The following is a 17,129-nucleotide window of genomic DNA, read 5'->3' as shown; positions in this document are numbered from 1 at the left end:
GGCAGAACACATTTTATAATTAAATATAAGGTTCATATTCAAATTGCTTGAGGCTAGCTTGACATTTGATATTGATGTCAGAGTTCTTCATTACATAGTATAATTTTTTAAGTCACGGCTAGTCGGCTAACAAATTATGACTGCCGGTTTTCTGGCAAATATTGGCATTTTATGCTGCAAAACAGTAGTAATCCAGAAAAGCCATATCTTAAAAAGGGCGGCACATTAGAAGTATTGCCTGGTGAGTGGTGACCATAGAATCACAAGGAGCGACAGAATTGGAAAAGCAAACAAATACTATTAAACATGACAACAGAAATATTACATTCTCTTTGTCCATCCGACTGACACTTGTTTGGAAATAACCCTTGGTCCCTAGCTTCACCGCTGACCTGCATGTAACTTCGACTGTTGTAAAGCATACATATGACATTAGACAAACATCAAGACAGCTGTATCACACAGGGTTACTGGGTTTAACTCAATGTATGGCTTTAATACTAAAGGCCATGTATCTCAAATGACGTACATTGTGTATGGGCTGTATGCTATACCAAGATGTCAAGAAGGCAGATTGACTTTATACATACTGTATATACACTCTTTATACACTAATATACATATCTAGGTGTCTTTGTGTGACAATACAGCAGCAGAAAGAGAGAATGTTATATTACTACATTTGTCTTGGTAACAATCCTAGCCATTCACTAAAAGTATGGCCTTTCTAACAGAGTTTGTTAAAAGAAATACGTTTGTGCAAAATCTTAAAGATTAAGCTTTCGGTGTCTTGTGATAGCAGGACTGAGTTCTAGGTAGATTCTTTTGCACACCCAATTAACCAATGGCATCAGTTTTATGCTGGTCAGTGGCTGGTTAGTGAGAATTTTAGTCAATTTGTTACATTTAGCTAATCACTGTCACATTTCTCTTCCTGTATTCAACTAAATGCACAATGACTTAGGGTACTTCATGCACATTCTTGTATTTTAATATATCCTCGGTCAGAAGCCAGATTCATAATTTTAATGCGACAGACAACAGTTCTCTGCATGTGCCACATTTCAGATACCATTACTAAAATCCCAGAGTGTGCTGCATGTAGATGTACATGTGTGTGTGCATGTGTACTATGTGTGTGTGCGTGTGTACTATGTGTGTGTGTGTGTGTGTGTATATATATATATATATATATATATATATATATATATATATATATATATATATATATATATATATAAGCTGTAATATATACCAGAAAATATAATGTTGGTGTAAAATTGAAAGCTTCCTATGTGAACAACAGTGCATGAAGCGAGGAGGTGTTGCAGGTTCTGTTGCATGGTTGTGCAGAGAACGGCCATGTAAAACAGACTGCTTTTGTATCGAGCAGCAAGCAACACACCCCCCTAAACCCTCGCGCTATGGTGTCACACGAGCTACGGTTCGCAGGCGCACGAGATCCCATTTATTCAAGCCAAAACTGGTTTATTGCAGGAGGACTTTGCATATTTTTTCCATCCGAATCTGAACGGGTTATTGTCCGTGACGGAATACATTTTGAGGCATATAAATAAACGGTAATATTTTGTTTTAAGAAAACACCCACCACCAGCACATGTAAATGACGTTAAAAAAAACGCAGGATTTCTGGCAGACAAGAGTGTCTCGTGTTGACGGGCATAACGTCAAATGGAAACGAGTTGAATCGTTTCCATTCCCCAAATTTGAAAGGAGAACAACAGACCCCCGTTCAAACAAAAGCCCCAATGCAGCCCCCTTCTCTCCCACTGCCCTTACAACGTTCCCCCTCCTCCCCAGCAGCTATAGTACAGCTAGCTTCATAAGCTAGCAGGAGAACCGTCGGACCGGACCAGACTGTTCATTTAACTCCCAGAAGGTACTAATGTGACCAAATGGACCCGGGGAGTCCATCTGGTCACATTTGCACCCTCTCGCAGTTATACGCGCATTCATTAGCAACTAAAAAAGTGTGTATAACGCACGTGGCACACATAACTGTACCACAACCCCACGCAACAACATAACACATAACATTCCATTTACGTCAAAGTTAGCACACACACACACACATAGTAAACCAGGCAGGCTAGCACATTCGCTAGCTTCCTCCTGCCTCACTAGCTAGCCGGATGCTAACTGGGATTTTTCTTCTTCTCTCCCCCCTACTAAGCTAACGCTAGCTCGTCTATGATATACACATATATAACAAAACCCTTTAAATGTGTTTTTAAAAAGGCTTACCTTTAATTTGACCTATATGAGGTTCCCGCCAAGTCATTCGGACGCGGCTGTTAAGTAGTGAATATTGCGCAATATTAATATGGAGCGGTTTTAGGGGTTTGTGTGTTGCTAAAATGTTGGAGGTTTATAACCGTAGCCTACGGCTGTGTGACGTCTGTTCGCTGCTGCTTTGAAAACATCGTTCCGTCGTTGAGCTCCGCTCTCGTCTCTCCTCCAAGAAAAGCCCCAGCAGCAACAACACGCCAGCCGTGCTCCCATTGGCCGGCCGCGGGTCACGCGGTCCTTGCCTGTACCCATGAGGGGAAGCGCTCACTATCCCGACTATCCGCTGTTCCGACATGGTCGGCAGGTTAGTTACTTAGCGTCGGCAGGTTAGTTACTTAGCGTAAGGCAGGTTAGTTACTTAGCGTAAGGCAGGTTAGTTACTTAGCGTCGGCAGGTTAGTTACTGAGGTAAGGTTTACTGAGGTTAGGTTTAGGGTTGGGGGTAGAGTTAGGGTTATAGTTTTAGTGTCGGAATACCGGACCGTCGGAACTCTGATGCGGACCCGACGATGAGCTGGGGGACCGATTCACATTTTGCACGTTTGCGTATCCGCTCTGGAGCGGATGCGGAAACGGCTGGTGTAGGTGCCACATGTGCGTCGGGCACTGGGTTCCAAAAGACTGGGACGGGACCCATTTGTGGGTCACAGACCAATTTGTGTGGGACACTACTATAATATAATAATACAAAAAAATAAGAAGTTAAAACTAATGAGAAACAAAAGTTTGGGAACCACTGTGTAGGCCAGGGGATTGCCGGATACAGTAGGGCGGGCTCTAGACCGGATCCGAGCACCGAATGGCAAACAGAAACCCGAGGCTTTCCGTGACGCGAGGTTTTTAGCCCCCACACACGTCACCGACCGAGCTTATAAGGTCTACGTCTCCAGGATGGACATGTTGTGTATGTGTCGAAAAACTATGTTAATTCTCCTTTAGGTTCTGGGCGTAGAGTGGTGCAACTTAACCCCCGTCGTCGACTCGAAAACTCACACGGTTCTATAATAGCCGACACAGGATGGTGTCTAGTAATCATCTGATGGTGAGTATTTAAACCAGTTTGTGGCTGGAAGAGACGTTATGAAGCAGCAGGGCAGTAATGGGCACTTGACGTCATCTTTTCCGCTGCTCCGTCCGCTTGCTGCGGTCAGTGGGAAGTCTAGGGGTGGGCGATATGGCGATAATTATCGTCTCGACGATACAGCTTTGCCACGATATGCCATTTCAGATTATCGTTTCTCTCGTGATACAAACAGTCATACAGAAAATCATCTCTCTCTCTCTCTCTCTCCCTCCCTCCACAAACACACACACTGAACCAGCACTGAACGAACGAGCAGCTAGTAAGCTCAGTCGAAAACACAAACTCACATTATGCTACAGCATGGCCAGATTAATCTACACGCTTTACGTGCAGGGTTAGGCTGCTGCGCTAAAACAGTGAAACATGTTCGCGAAGCGTCTATTTTTTCCCCCTTGCGAAGCGTCTTTTTTTTTTTTCTTTCTTTTTTTGCAAAGCGTCTATTTCCCATGTTATCAACAGAGCTTTTCCGATCTTTCACTCCCTGTATTGCTCTACATAATGCATTTAATCATGAGCAGCATGCGTATGCACAGTCTGCTGGGCAGCCTGCTTGTTAGCATTGTGCTAACTAAAATAAACACATCTCCGACTCAGATCATCTGCTGTGGTGTCCAGCGTTGCCAGGTGTTGTTTGTGAGAGAGAAACAAGCAACCAAGTCTATGATTATAGATTATTATATGATTAAGTAAAACTAAAAGTATCAATAGGTTACTGTGATATAGAAATACTGTTACAAGTAAAAGTACGGAATTCAAGATTTACTTGAGTAAAAGTATAAAAATATTGTCATCAATAAGTTCTTATCAATAAGTTCTTAAAGTACCAAAAGGAATCATACAAAATGTTTGAAAATAGCAGATCTACATGCTAGCTTGCAGACCATCTATTTTCAGTGGTTTCTGTATGTTTTATAATATAATTTATATCTGCAAAGTAATTAGTAACTAAAGTTTTCAAATAATTGTAGAAGAGTAAAAGTACAATATTGGGATCCGAGATGTAGTGGAGTAGAAGTAAACATATTGGAAATACACAAGTAAAGTACAAATGCCTCCAAATTGTACTCAAGTACAGTGTTTAAGTAAATGTACTTAGTTACTTTCCACCGCTGCGGGGGGCAAGTGGCCAAGACCTGGGGGCAAGTAGAACATGACCTGTACTTGCCCAACGGGCAAGACAAGTGCCTCTGAGACCTTAGTGTCAACCCCTGTAACTGTATTGTAAAATACGGAGTAATTCTGTAAAAAGACTTTGGTTGGTCGTATGGCATTGGTTGTTGTCAACCTGTGGGTCGAGACCCCCAGAGAGGTCCCGAAATGATTTAGCCAAAATGTTTTGAAAATAGCCAATCTACAAGCTCACAACACTCAAAAACATTTTAAGGGAACCCATAAAACATTTCTGGGACCCATATGAATGACCTGAACCATCATCACACCAACTAGTAAATATTTTGAGGTAAAAAATGTTAATTGTTTAATCAAAAATCAAAATATGTTATCATTAAAAAAAATCATAGATTAGGCAATCTATCTTTCTATCTGCAGCATAAAAATTAATGGATTATCAATAGAATATCTGTGTGGGTCTAATAAGCATAATAAACCTAAAAACTCGCATAAAACAGTATCGTGATAATATCGTGTATCGTGATACAGCATGAAGAGTATCGTGATAATGTTTTTTTCCAGTATCGCCCACCCCTATGTCTGGGTATATGGGAACGTTCTGGAACATCATCACTCTGGAGGGGTCATAATAGTGGAGACGACGGGCTCCTTCTTGGTCTACATATATCATTTTATTACCTATATATAAACTGCACAGGTAAAAAAAAAAAAACACCAGCGTTTTGTGAATTCATTGCGTAGGCCAGTTTTGAATTGTTGCGCAGTGACATTTACATCATGGAGGAGGGCTTGACGCACATGCGCAGTGGTGCATGATATTCTGTTGCAGAACAAGCTTGAAATCACAGTTGTAAATGGACGTGGGGGAGGGGCAACCGGCTAGACATGAATGAGCCACCAGGGTGGACTTGGAAATGACAGGAGCAGTTGTTGTTGTTGTAAAGGGCTGTCATTGAAATGGTATTGAGAATTTAAATGGCTGAGACTCAGCCTCTGTTTCTCTGCAGTATAATTATATAAATAAGGTAGGTGCATACGCTATGTAGGTGGTTCATGACTTCTGCATTCCAGATTCCAGACAACTGTGTAGTCTAGTCTATTCCAGTTATATATATATAAATATAAAGACTAGTGCACATCTATTAGACCCCAACTGGAGGTGCAGGTCAACACAAGAACTGTTTATAAAAATACAAATGAAAAACCTTCAAAAGGAGGGACCGCACACGCCTCTGGTCAGTCAGTCAGTGTTCTTTTGAAGGTTTTTCATTTGTGTGTGTGTGTGTGTGTGTGTGTGTGTGTGTGTGTGTGTGTGTGTATACTAAAACCTAAAAAAAAAACATCGCTGTACTTTTTCCTTGTCCTGTAATGTGTTTTTAACTTCTGTACATTCTTTTGCTCCTGAATTTCCCCAGTGGGATCAATAAAGGTCTTAATCTAATCTTATATTTTTTCCCCCCACATTTTTATAGACACAATGTGCATTACTGTGTAATATACGGAACATCTTTGTAATGATATATCTTCCATCATGGCCTCACCACCACGGTCTTATTTATAAAATGACACACTGACACCTAGAGCACAGGTAAATTAACATTTTATTTACACATTTTGCTTGACTTTCAGACATTTATGGGAAGGGTTTGCTTCTTAAATACTCTGCATGAGTCTATAAGTCTGCTCTCACACCAAAACCTGGTCCCGTTGGAGGTTCTATCAGACTAGTCAAGCCACCTGCAGGCTCACAGGAGAAACGGCCATTCCTAAAAGAAACAAACAAAGTGTCAAGTATTTGGAAGTATTCTTTGCTAACTCTAATTACAAAAACGTAACTTGGCAGTATAGCTTAACATTTAATAATTGCTTTAACAAAACCAGTAAATATACTTGTCTAAATCTGGACAGAGATTTGTTCTACATTATATTTGAGTAATGCATCTGATGTTCCTATCCATAGTAGTGAATTACAACAAGTGGCAAATAGAGCATGCAAGAGAGTCAGACTGATAACTCCATCCATTAACTAAAATTAATCTGCCGTTTTAGAACATTCTCAATGAAAAAGAAAGAAACATCAAGATGAGGAATGCTAGGTAGGATAAAGTGAAATCTGTATGTTACGCACCTGGGGCCTGGTAGTGGCATCCTGCCTGCTTTGAGGTCATCAATGATATCGTCCATGTCCTTAGGAGTAAGATCCTCCTGAAAACAAGTAGTAGGATCTTTTAGTTTAGTTGTATTCCTAATTACCACTGAACATCTTATTAACTGGCATTCTCATCATATTGGAAATCAGTGCCAAGACAGAGATTATTATGTGGATGTTGTGCATAATATTTTGTGTTGTCTGCCATTGTGCAAATGTAACACTATGCGAGTTTTCTTTAGTCAAACTAGAGCCAGGTAAACTCGAAACATTTGTGCATGGAAATGTTGGTCTTTGCATCTCTCTGACTTTCTCATCATCATTAGGATCACTGGATCCGTGCTCTGGGATTTATGGGTACACAAAGCAAGACTGCCAATTTGGAAGTTGAATATTTTTTCTAAATTCTTTCTAAAAAAAAAAAAAAAGAAGAAAAAAAATGTTTCCATTCATTGTGAATTAGCTTGCTAACTATGAGCTAACATATCTAAAAATGGAAATGGTGATTGGATGGACTTCACATCACCTGTTTATACATTAGAGGGGCAAACTCTGCAGTGTCTCAGAAATAATTTTTAACTAAATTAATTTAGTTGATTTATCATGTTCAGTTAAGAAGGCTGGCTGTGGGGAGTAGTCAAGCACCGTGTACTCACATAATAGTTATCATTGATCTGAACCATTGGAGCGTTCACACAAGCACCCAGGCATTCCACTTCTATTAGTGTGAACATCTTGTCTGGTGTGGTCTCTCCAACCTTGATACCTGTGGAAAAACAATTAACCGTGCGTTTAGCCAGATCTATTCCCGACTACCTGGCAGATTGGGTTACTGAAACAAACAATATTGGTGACACAGGCAGTGCGGGTTGACATTACACAGCTGTAATACAACACCTGAATCATAACAAAAGTATAACCTCACTGAGTTCAGCTGATTAAAAGTGCATGCAGTATTGGTTGGCTTCATAGATGTTACACAGATTGAGGCAGCGTCACTCATCCCGCCAGTAACATTCTCCTGGCTTTCATCCAGATTTGCACTTCAGCTTGTTTGCTTAGGCCTAACTGGACCGGAGTGCTCACTGTTGTTTGACTAGCAGTGACAACTGTATATTTACATGTTTGTTCCACCAACCTCTGTTTACATTGAATATACATACTACAAAGTCTCTGTTTTCATGAATGTTTTTCTCTCTATTACTGGGGTGAACTGGTTCGTCACTCTCTTACCCAGTTTGTTTTGGATGGCCTCCAGTATGCTGTCCGAGTCGCAGAGCATGCACGGTGTGGTTGTGCAAATTTGAATGAAGTATTTTCCCACCGGCTGACGCAAGTACATGGTATAGAATGTTGCTACCTCATACACTCTCATTGGGGCAATTTCCAGCACCTCTGCAACCTGAGGAATACACAGTGCAATATAGTAAGAATGTAGGGAAAGAAGAAACCGTAAAGATGACTCATACAGACACATAGATAAGCTCTGGACAGTGGACATAATGTTTGTATTCAAGAGGTGCTTTCTATAATAAATATTTATAGGATTTATCACAAAGCATTATTTGAAAATACAATGCATACAACATTACACAATAATTTAGTTTGTGCAAATTATTTAGTTAAGAAACTACAAAACATATAAAAGCCATCACTGGTTATAAAATGCCTATAATATGCCCAAAATAGGGATGCCACGTTGAAAGTGAAGAATCAAAGTGAAGCTAGTCGCAGAATACAAAATAAATGTATTATCAAACAGTGAAATAAGGGGCCTTAGGCCTAACAAAATAAAACTTAACTAAGGGCTGAGTAGGTAGGGAATTTATTTTATTTTTTATTTTTATTTTTTTGTGGGCATGATGGGTAGCAAGGAATTTTATTTTATTTCCTCATGGGAAGGATGGGTAGGTAGTTTTTTCTTTTTCCTATGGCAATAATCGATGTGCTTCTTTTTTAATATATTCTGTTTTCCTGAGTTACCAATTTCTAAATCATTAAATGGTTCATGTACACTGCACTTACAAAATAGTGTCTGAAAACAACAAACAATAAACAATTGAAAACTTTGAATAGAATGTCCACACACTGGTTGAATACTTTTGAGTTTTAATTCAACTCTAAGTAAATTAACAAAGTAAAGTGCTGTATCACTCACATACCAAAAATAAAATAAGAACATTCGAAAGTAAAAATTGAGCTTCGAATTAATTTATATTTAATTAAAACAAATCTGCCGCACTTCTCGCGAGATTCTGGGCGCATGTAACGTTAAAATGTGGCTGGTCTCGCGAGGCAGAAGTCTCCATTCGCCGCTGCAAAAGTGGGCTGATCTACAAGTCCACAATGCGTCGCTAATCCAATACGTTGTGGGCTTGTAGATTAAGGGTGCATGTTTAGCGACACTGACATACAGCGAAGAATAAACCTCCAGCTACTTAACTTTCCCTTCACACTGACCGTCCGTCCGTCCGTCCGTCCTCCGCCTAGCAGACACAGTGCTTTGCCTCTTGAGATAAACGTGCTCACGTTTAATCACACAATGTAACTTTAATTGATTCAGAATGATAACGAGTCAAGCTGAAACGGGCGACTCATTTGGTAGTGACGGGAAGGCAGACTGTTTACGAGACTTCTCCACCGAAAACACTATGTAAAGCATGGATTTCTTCTCTCACGAGTCTGCCTGCACGCAGCCACGTTCACGGTAAAACTCCCTCCGTCCCTCTGTGTAGACTACCTAATTTGGTTCAAACGAAAACATAATCCATTGGTGTGATTATAATTGCTCGTTTCACGTCGTGGTTGTTCCACTTCCAACTTCCATCACAGCTGCTGTGACGCTTCGCATAGACGATGCGATGCTGCTGCTCTTGCTTTTACCAACGCCAGTCGCCAGGCACCGAGGCACGTGCACACAGACATCAAACGGGGCTTGAGCCCCTGCCCTTTTAAGAGAGAATTGTCCACCAAAGGGCCCTTTTAGAAATGTCAGCCCCTGCCTCTCTTAACATTCTCTGCACGTCCCTGACCAACGCGGTCCCTGACCAACGCGTCTCCTCGCGATGACGCTGAATAGTAAAACAAAACATTTGCGCACATGATATTTTAGACGAAAGAAAACTTTGATTAATATATTTTTTGTAAGACGTTTTTGATCGACTCGGTCGGATTTTGACTTAATTTTTTTTATTTCTTTTTATTTTCACTCCAAATGCCAATAAAATCATCTGGGTCGCACGTATTTAATAGGGTTGGTCGCCAACCGGAAACCAACATATTATTTTGTTAGGCCTTATGTACTGTACCTTGTTCATGGCCGAGACAGGGAGCCATCCATGCTGCCTCTGGGCCAAATCCAACACAGGGAGGGTGGCTGCTTGCTTGTGTCCGTCTGGGTAATTTGCAATGATTGCATCGATGCGCTAACAGAGAGGATGTCAAATTAGTACTGACTGAGAAATGACATTTCACCTTTGCATTTCAAACAATTTATGCCAATTTATATTTATTATGTAAATAATAAAGATATTGTAATGCCTCTAATGCCTACCTTTATGTTTTCCTCTGTGAATTCAAAAGGAGTGTCTGCATTGTTGTCAGGTGTGTCCCTATGCTAAATAAAAAAATAAAAAGAAAAGAGCATTGTGTTTGTCAACAGTTGAGTTTGTTTGCGGGCTGTAAGCCTATGATATATACATATCATACCTCCACACCGGGCGATAAATGGTACAAATAAAGGAAAGAAATTAGGAATATATATATCAAATCATCAATCACCATAACCAAAAAGATTATAATTTCTGTGTGGATAATGCCGGCATGGAGTAGCACTGTGGGGCAGTGTTATCCATTAACTTTATTTTTTTGGAAGAACAGAACACGTATGATATTGCTAATGATTATATATATATTATTTTTGTTCTAATTATCCACAAACTAAACATAGTTAATGTACCTTGATCATATGATCCTATTTTGTGTAGATAACCGAAGACATTCCATCAGGATATACTGCCCTGGACCCCTACCCATTTGTTTACAAATGTCTACACTCAGAATGATTAATAGGTTTCGTATTTTTATGTTACAACGATGTTCAAGAGTGCACCAGGGTTATGAGAGACCTCTAGTTAACTATGGAATAACTCCCATATGTAAGACCACAGGGGAGACATGTACCGCTACCCAACCATAAACAGCAACCTCACCAGATACACACATACTGAGGTTGTTTGTGTCTCTGTACATACTGCCCCCTTGTGAGCAGAAAAGATCACTTGTGTCCTCTTCAATAATATATAACCTTAAAATGCATGGCATTCAGGATGAAAAGAAATTACAAGAAAAAGGTCACTTTCCATTCCACCACTACTGCAAATGTAGATTGATGACAGCACTGCCTTACAATGCTTTTATCCCCCCCCCCCCCCCCCCCCCCAGCAGGGAATTAACAAATCATCACTAGTACAGTATCACAAGGGACAGTAACCATGACATCTTCCCATTACAAAGGCTTTCCACATGTGATGTTTTTGTTTTGTAGTCTGAAAATATATTTTAGAAGGGCAACGTCACAGCTGGCTTAGAAGACAAACATCTGGCATGCACATCTTTGTCCAATGTCCACTACATTTTAGATTGTTCGCAGGATTTGTATGTGTATTAAATATTATCATGACATAATTATTGCTGAAGTTGATCCTTCTTATGAAGCCTGTCTTCAATTGCATAATAATAGCTCATTTGAGGTCATACACAGGTAGCCGCAAATTGCAACACTAGATTTGTTTTAATATGTTGAATCTAGGGTTGCAATACCACCCATTGGCAGCCAATGCATACAATACAAACATACTGATTGTATTAAACGGTGTCAGGCACATTCGCCTATGATTTTTTCGCCTACATGGATTTGGTCTTTTCGCGTGGCACTTTCGCCGTGGAGGAGAGCCTTTTCACCAAGCCTGTCTGGCCGATTCACCGCAGTTGAAGAGTAATTTTGCCTACCCTCAAACTGTCCATGTTTGCAGGTGTTACCTCACCTGTCAAACGGTGACCATTACACACGGCTATCCTATGCACTCCATAGAAATTACATTAATACAGATTAGAGCTATTGGAATCAGGTGCATCCAAATAATTAAATGGGTTATAATCACCCGCGTCGGCATGTTAAACACTCACGAGTGTCGGCAGGTTAGATAATCACCCGCGTCAAGGTTACTGAGTTTAGGCATACTGGTTTAAGGCTCGAACACACTGCCCGACTTTTTGAGACGATTGTGCTGTCGCCGACCATTTCTGGCGTTCGCCGACAAAAACGGTGATCTGACTCGAGATCGGGCGTTGCTCGCCGATCGTTTTGCTCGCTGTATATGAAAGACTCTGCGAGCAGCTCCGTGCGCGATTCCAGCGCTCGCCGACAGCTTCCCGAGCGTTTTAATAGGAGCTTTGATTGTCACTGTCACAGCGCACCCCACCCGAGTGCACGCGCTCTCTCTCTCTCTCTCTCTCTCTCTCTCTCTCTCTCTCTCTCTCTCTCTCTCTCAAATGGAGACGCACAGAGCGACGCACAAGAGAGAAAGAAAGGGAGAGGGAGAGAGAGAGAGAGGGGTAGAGACAGTAGACAGACAGATATGCATAATATATAGGATAGGCCTATAAGTATATACAGTACATATAAATATATAAGCCGTATGTTTATTGCCGCTGTTTTAATTAGTTTGGCCGCCCGTACTGCAGCCATGTATTTAAATAGCCTACCGGCGGGGTGAAGATTAAGAATTTAACACAAGGAGAGCTGGAGACTGGAGAGCGCATTATTACGCAGCGGACCATCCGATCACTAGTAATATCGCTGTTTCATCATAATAATATACTGTAGATGCATTTTCATTGCAATATAAAACCAACGCATCAACGCAATATGTTGATAAAACCGCAGCAGCATGGCTAGTGTTATTATGAAAACATTAAACAGGTGCGGAGTGCGCTGTGTGTGTGTGTGTGTGTGTGTGTGTGTGTGTGTGTGTGTGTGTGTGTGTGTGTGCGTGCGTGCGTGGGTGCATGCGTGTGTGGGACACGCAGGCACGCACGCACAGTGAGAGGAAAATCATTTACGCCCACTCTCGTGCACAATTAGAATAAAAACAAATGTAATATTGGTTATGTATCGGGGATGCATCCTGGTGAAATATCTGGCAGTGTGTGAACCCTTGTTGGTGATCTGTCGGTGATCAATCTTGTCGGCGAAAACCACAACGAGACGATTTCAAGAAAGCCACTTGTGCAGTGTGATTGTGTGAAATACTCGAATGATCTGATGACTCGCCGACCATGCAAAATCGTACAGTGTATTCGAGCCCTTAGGCATAGTTTTACTGAGGTTAGGGTTAGGTTTAGGCATAGTTTTACTGAGGTTAGGGTTTGGATTAGGTTTAGGCATAGTTTTACTGAGGTTAGGTTTGGGCATAGTTTTACTGAGGTTAGGGTTAGGTTTAGGCATAGTTACTGTCACTATAATATTTAAATGCACGGCGGTAAATCGGCCAGAGAGGATAGGTGAAAACACTCCACCACAGTGAAAGTGCCACGCGAAAAGACCAAATCCATGTAGGCGAAGAAATCACAGGCGAAAGTGCTGGTGACCGTATTAAACGATGTCAAACTCACCAACATAGCGCAGGATCTACATACATTTACATATCTACTGCATAGTACTGTGTTCTATTTGTCTGTCATTCAATGTTATATGAGATACTTCAATGGTTTCCAGTGGAAATAAGCTTAGTCTTTTCATGGATCTCCTTTTAGTAGACCTTGTACCAGTGAACTGTACCGTCATGAAACTGTGCCTTTTCCTATGCAAACTTCTAATAAAGTCTTCAATCAATCAAAGGAATGGAAAGCTTGAATTATCCTCTTTCTATCAGCAAAGTGTTTGTTTCATAAAAACCCACCGTAGACAAGTTATGAGCTACTTTCTGTCAAGAAATTCTGTTCAGGGGAGGTATTGCAACCCTAGAAAAAAAATCTAGTGTTGCAATTTGGTTAGTCTGCACTCTGATGCATCGCTATTCTGACCACCTAAACCTAACCTCAGTAAAACTAACGCTGGTGAATGCTAACCGGTGAGTAGCTAACCTGCCGACGCTGGTGAATGCTAACCTGGTGAGTAGCTGACCTGCCGACGCTTGTGAATGCCAACCTGGTGATCGGAATGGGGATGTGTCGGAATGGCTCCCCGTTGCGGTTTGCGGCTAATACACATTGACAGGATGGTTATTTTGTATATATCGATGAATTGAATACCTGGCTAGGACCCCAAATGGAAACCAAAAGGACTTTTTTGGTGTTATCCTTTTAGACCAAGTGTTTGACTGTACTTGTGCTGTTTAACATTCTGTCTAATAAAATATTCAATCAATCAATCATGACTGAGATTCAAACTTACCACAAAGATGCCTCCAGCTCCAGCACGTGCTGCAGATTGATGCAAACTCCTGACTTGTCTGGCCTGTGGACATAGAAGACAAAACATTATTCCATTCTATAGAAAATGAATTATTCCAACAATAATACATACATATACAATTACGAATAATTACAATTACTTCCTGACATCGTCTACCGTCTATCTGTATCAAACTGCAGCTATTAATATGGAGATGGACAATATGACATTTTATGGTTTTAAATGTTTAAAGAGAATTCATACCATCCATGCCTAATAATCCTAATTATCATCAAATGATCCCACCGCTGCATCTGGGACGGACAATATTTCAAAATGTTGTCTCATCTAAATGGGAAAGAAGTAGAGCTGTACATCTTTATTATTGCAAAAGCTGCAGGCATTTAGTTTGCCTAAATGTTAATTTAAAGATAACACTAAAACTATACTGTTTTCCAACTATGGGAGGAACAGTATTATATATTATTATTATTAGAGTGTATTTGACACACATTGCCCCAGAACAATAAACTGTAAATATAACCACAGCATTGGTCAAATTCAATTGGTGGGAAATCACAAAAGATATTCCCACAACATATTAGGCTACGTGGAAAAAGTAGGTTAGCTCATATTACAAGTGAATCACGAATAAAAGTAATACAAATAAAGTAATATCATGTGAATAGTTTGCAGTTAATTATTTAATTAGAATAAGTTAAGAATACCCTAAAATGGCTTCAGTACATGTGAATGAGGTGATCTAAATATGTTTTGTTAGTTTAGCCACAAGAACCTAGTTTTACAACACGGTGTAAAACCAACTTCATTATTTAACAGACATTAAGCTTATCTTATCCATATGTATCTACTGCATAGTACTGTGTTCTACTTCTATCCGTCTGTGTCATTCAATGTTATATGAGATACTTCAATGGTTTCCTGTGTAAATAAGCCAAGTGCTTTCCTATGATCTCATTTTAGTTGACCTTTAGTTGACTGTCTGTAGTCTGTACCGTCATGAAACTGTACTTTTTTCTATGCAAACTTCTAATAAAGTATACTCTTCAATCAATCAATCAAAAGCTGCACTCACGAAAGAGAGAAACACACTGTTTACATCGTCCCGTTATTAGCTAGCCAGCTAATGTCAGACAGTGAATCTGCTCAAGTATTTGTCCTATAAAGCCAATAGGACGTGGTAACGTTCATTTTTAATATTTCGTGCTCGCCTAGCTATCATTGTTGAAGTTATTGATATTAATGTCCATTCAGCTTATATGTTTAGAGCAGTTAAAACACTCAGTAATATTAGCTGTAGCTGACAGCCGCGGCCTTCACACAGCTTGCCCTTGTGAAGGTGTCATAACATTAGACCGTACGTTAACAACAACTCGCGTGTATAATTTTTATATCCACGGTGTTTATATGAAGCAGAACATCACATTCATACCGTTCGCGACACAGCAGCCCGTACAACGGAGGATAGAAACATCTTGAAGCGAGTTTATTCCCGATATCTTTTCACCAGGCTGGCACCGCAATGGCCGACCACATCCAGTGTTATTTCTCTCGATTGCTCGATTGAGAGAGTCTGACGCAAGATGTCTGGCTCTCAACTCAATCGATCACAGATTACACTATGGCATCGATCGAGTAGATTTTGATTACAAAACATATTGATCCAGTGGATGCGAAATCACATTCAGCCCGGCTATTTGAAAATAGCCGATCTACAAGCTCACAGCTTGAAGAATGAAGATCTGTTAATTAATTAACTGGGAAGTTAGTTCATATGACCCCCGGTAATGAATCATGCTGCTGTTTACTTGCATTTAATTGATTGATTGATTGATTGATTGATTGATTGATTGATTGATTGATTGAATACTTTATTAATTAACAGTTAACAGCAAATACAGTGCAGTGGTAGAAAGAAAGAAAGAAAGAAAGAAAGAAAGAAAGAAAGAAAACATTCATTTAAACATTTATATTTTTTCTGGTGTCACTAAGCCCAGTCCCTATTAGTTGAGTGTGATACTATGATGTTATAGATTCCAAGACTGTGGAAATCATGTTGCTGCATTGAATTGATGCATTGTATGTGAGAAGAAAAACATATTAATTTAGATATTTAGTAAATATTTATAAGGAACAATTAGAAAAATATGTAGGCCTACTTTCAGGCAAATATATAAGCAAGCATATAATAATTATCATTATTATGATACAACTGAATGACTCAAAATAAGGACAGCCTAGTCTCTATCTCTTTTCAAAAAACTATGAATCTAAATCCTGAGAATCCGGGTCCATTTGTAAACTATGAGAGGATTCATGATAGGTCAGGTGGGACATCTGGGCACCTCGATGTAGAATTGTCTATTTTGTCCAAAATGTTAAAAAATTAATTGTTTAAAAATGTGTCTTGGGTAATCTATAGCCTACTTAATGTGAACATGAACAGTACATCATTATCAGACATTTCTATGCCCCCAAATGAGGTTTTAGCCATTCTAATCATGTATACTTAAGAGCATTTTCATATATATATTTTTTTACATTTGACAAAATAGCTAATTTTACATCGAGGTGCTCAGATGTCCCCAGTGCCCTATGAGATACAGTGATCTTATTTGTGTACTGCAGTGAGCAGGAGTGTTGCTCCACTTTTTCTCTCTCACCTTTTTTCAGGAAGACCCCCCCATACACACACACACACACACACACACACACACACACACACACACACACACACACACACACACACACACACACACACACACACACACACACACACACACACACACACACACACACACAAACACACTGTGTGTCTGAATTCCAGCATTCATCCTGCAGCAGCCAGTCAGTCAGTCTGTCTGTCAGTCAGTCAGAGCGAGTCCTCCCCTACATCCATGGTCCTCCCCCATGGCATAATGCCATCAACAGACCAGCGACAGGGCAGCCAATGAAAAAGTGGGAGTGCCGAACCGCGTG

General features: G+C 40.2%; 2 protein-coding genes across 2 annotated transcripts in view; both read right to left on the bottom strand.

Annotated features, from left to right (window-relative positions):
- ankrd12 (ankyrin repeat domain 12) overlaps window positions 1-2,374 on the bottom strand; it is a 54,725-nt gene extending 52,351 nt beyond the window's left edge. The window contains exon 1 of the mRNA XM_080726169.1: window positions 2,266-2,374. The gene's annotated coding sequence lies outside the window, so the exon portion shown is untranslated. The remainder of the gene's footprint in view (window positions 1-2,265) is intronic.
- A 3,733-nt stretch (window positions 2,375-6,107) lies between these two features.
- Window positions 6,108-15,701, bottom strand: ndufv2 (NADH:ubiquinone oxidoreductase core subunit V2). Its single transcript, XM_080726235.1, has 8 exons — window positions 15,583-15,701; window positions 14,130-14,192; window positions 10,227-10,289; window positions 9,982-10,098; window positions 7,907-8,075; window positions 7,330-7,439; window positions 6,653-6,729; window positions 6,108-6,290 (listed from the first exon to the last, which is right to left on the bottom strand). The coding sequence occupies exons 1-8, from the start codon at window positions 15,622-15,624 to the stop codon at window positions 6,197-6,199; spliced, it is 735 nt and encodes a 244-aa protein (XP_080582361.1). The 5' UTR covers window positions 15,625-15,701; the 3' UTR covers window positions 6,108-6,196.
- Between the last annotated feature and the right edge of the window lie 1,428 nt (window positions 15,702-17,129).

This window comes from Nannobrachium achirus (assembly GCF_963921795.1).
Source record: "Nannobrachium achirus genome assembly, chromosome: 5".
Taxonomy (NCBI): Eukaryota; Metazoa; Chordata; class Actinopteri; order Myctophiformes; family Myctophidae; genus Nannobrachium; species Nannobrachium achirus.
Note: the sequence above shows the minus strand (reverse complement) of the source record. Positions and strands in the feature narration are given on the sequence as shown.

What these genes read in the sequence shown, in the direction of transcription:
- ndufv2 (XM_080726235.1), bottom strand. Translation starts at nt 15,624, where the DNA reads ATGTTTCTATCCTCCGTTGTACGGGCTGCTGTGTCGCGAACG. An exon ending in GGGCTGCTGTGTCGCGAACG is followed by an intron (nt 14,193 to 15,582) that starts GTATGAATGTGA and finishes CTATGTCCACAG; the next exon opens with GCCAGACAAGTCAGGAGTTT. An exon ending in GGCCATCCAAAACAAACTGG is followed by an intron (nt 7,440 to 7,906) that starts GTAAGAGAGTGA and finishes GTTTTTCCACAG; the next exon opens with GTATCAAGGTTGGAGAGACC.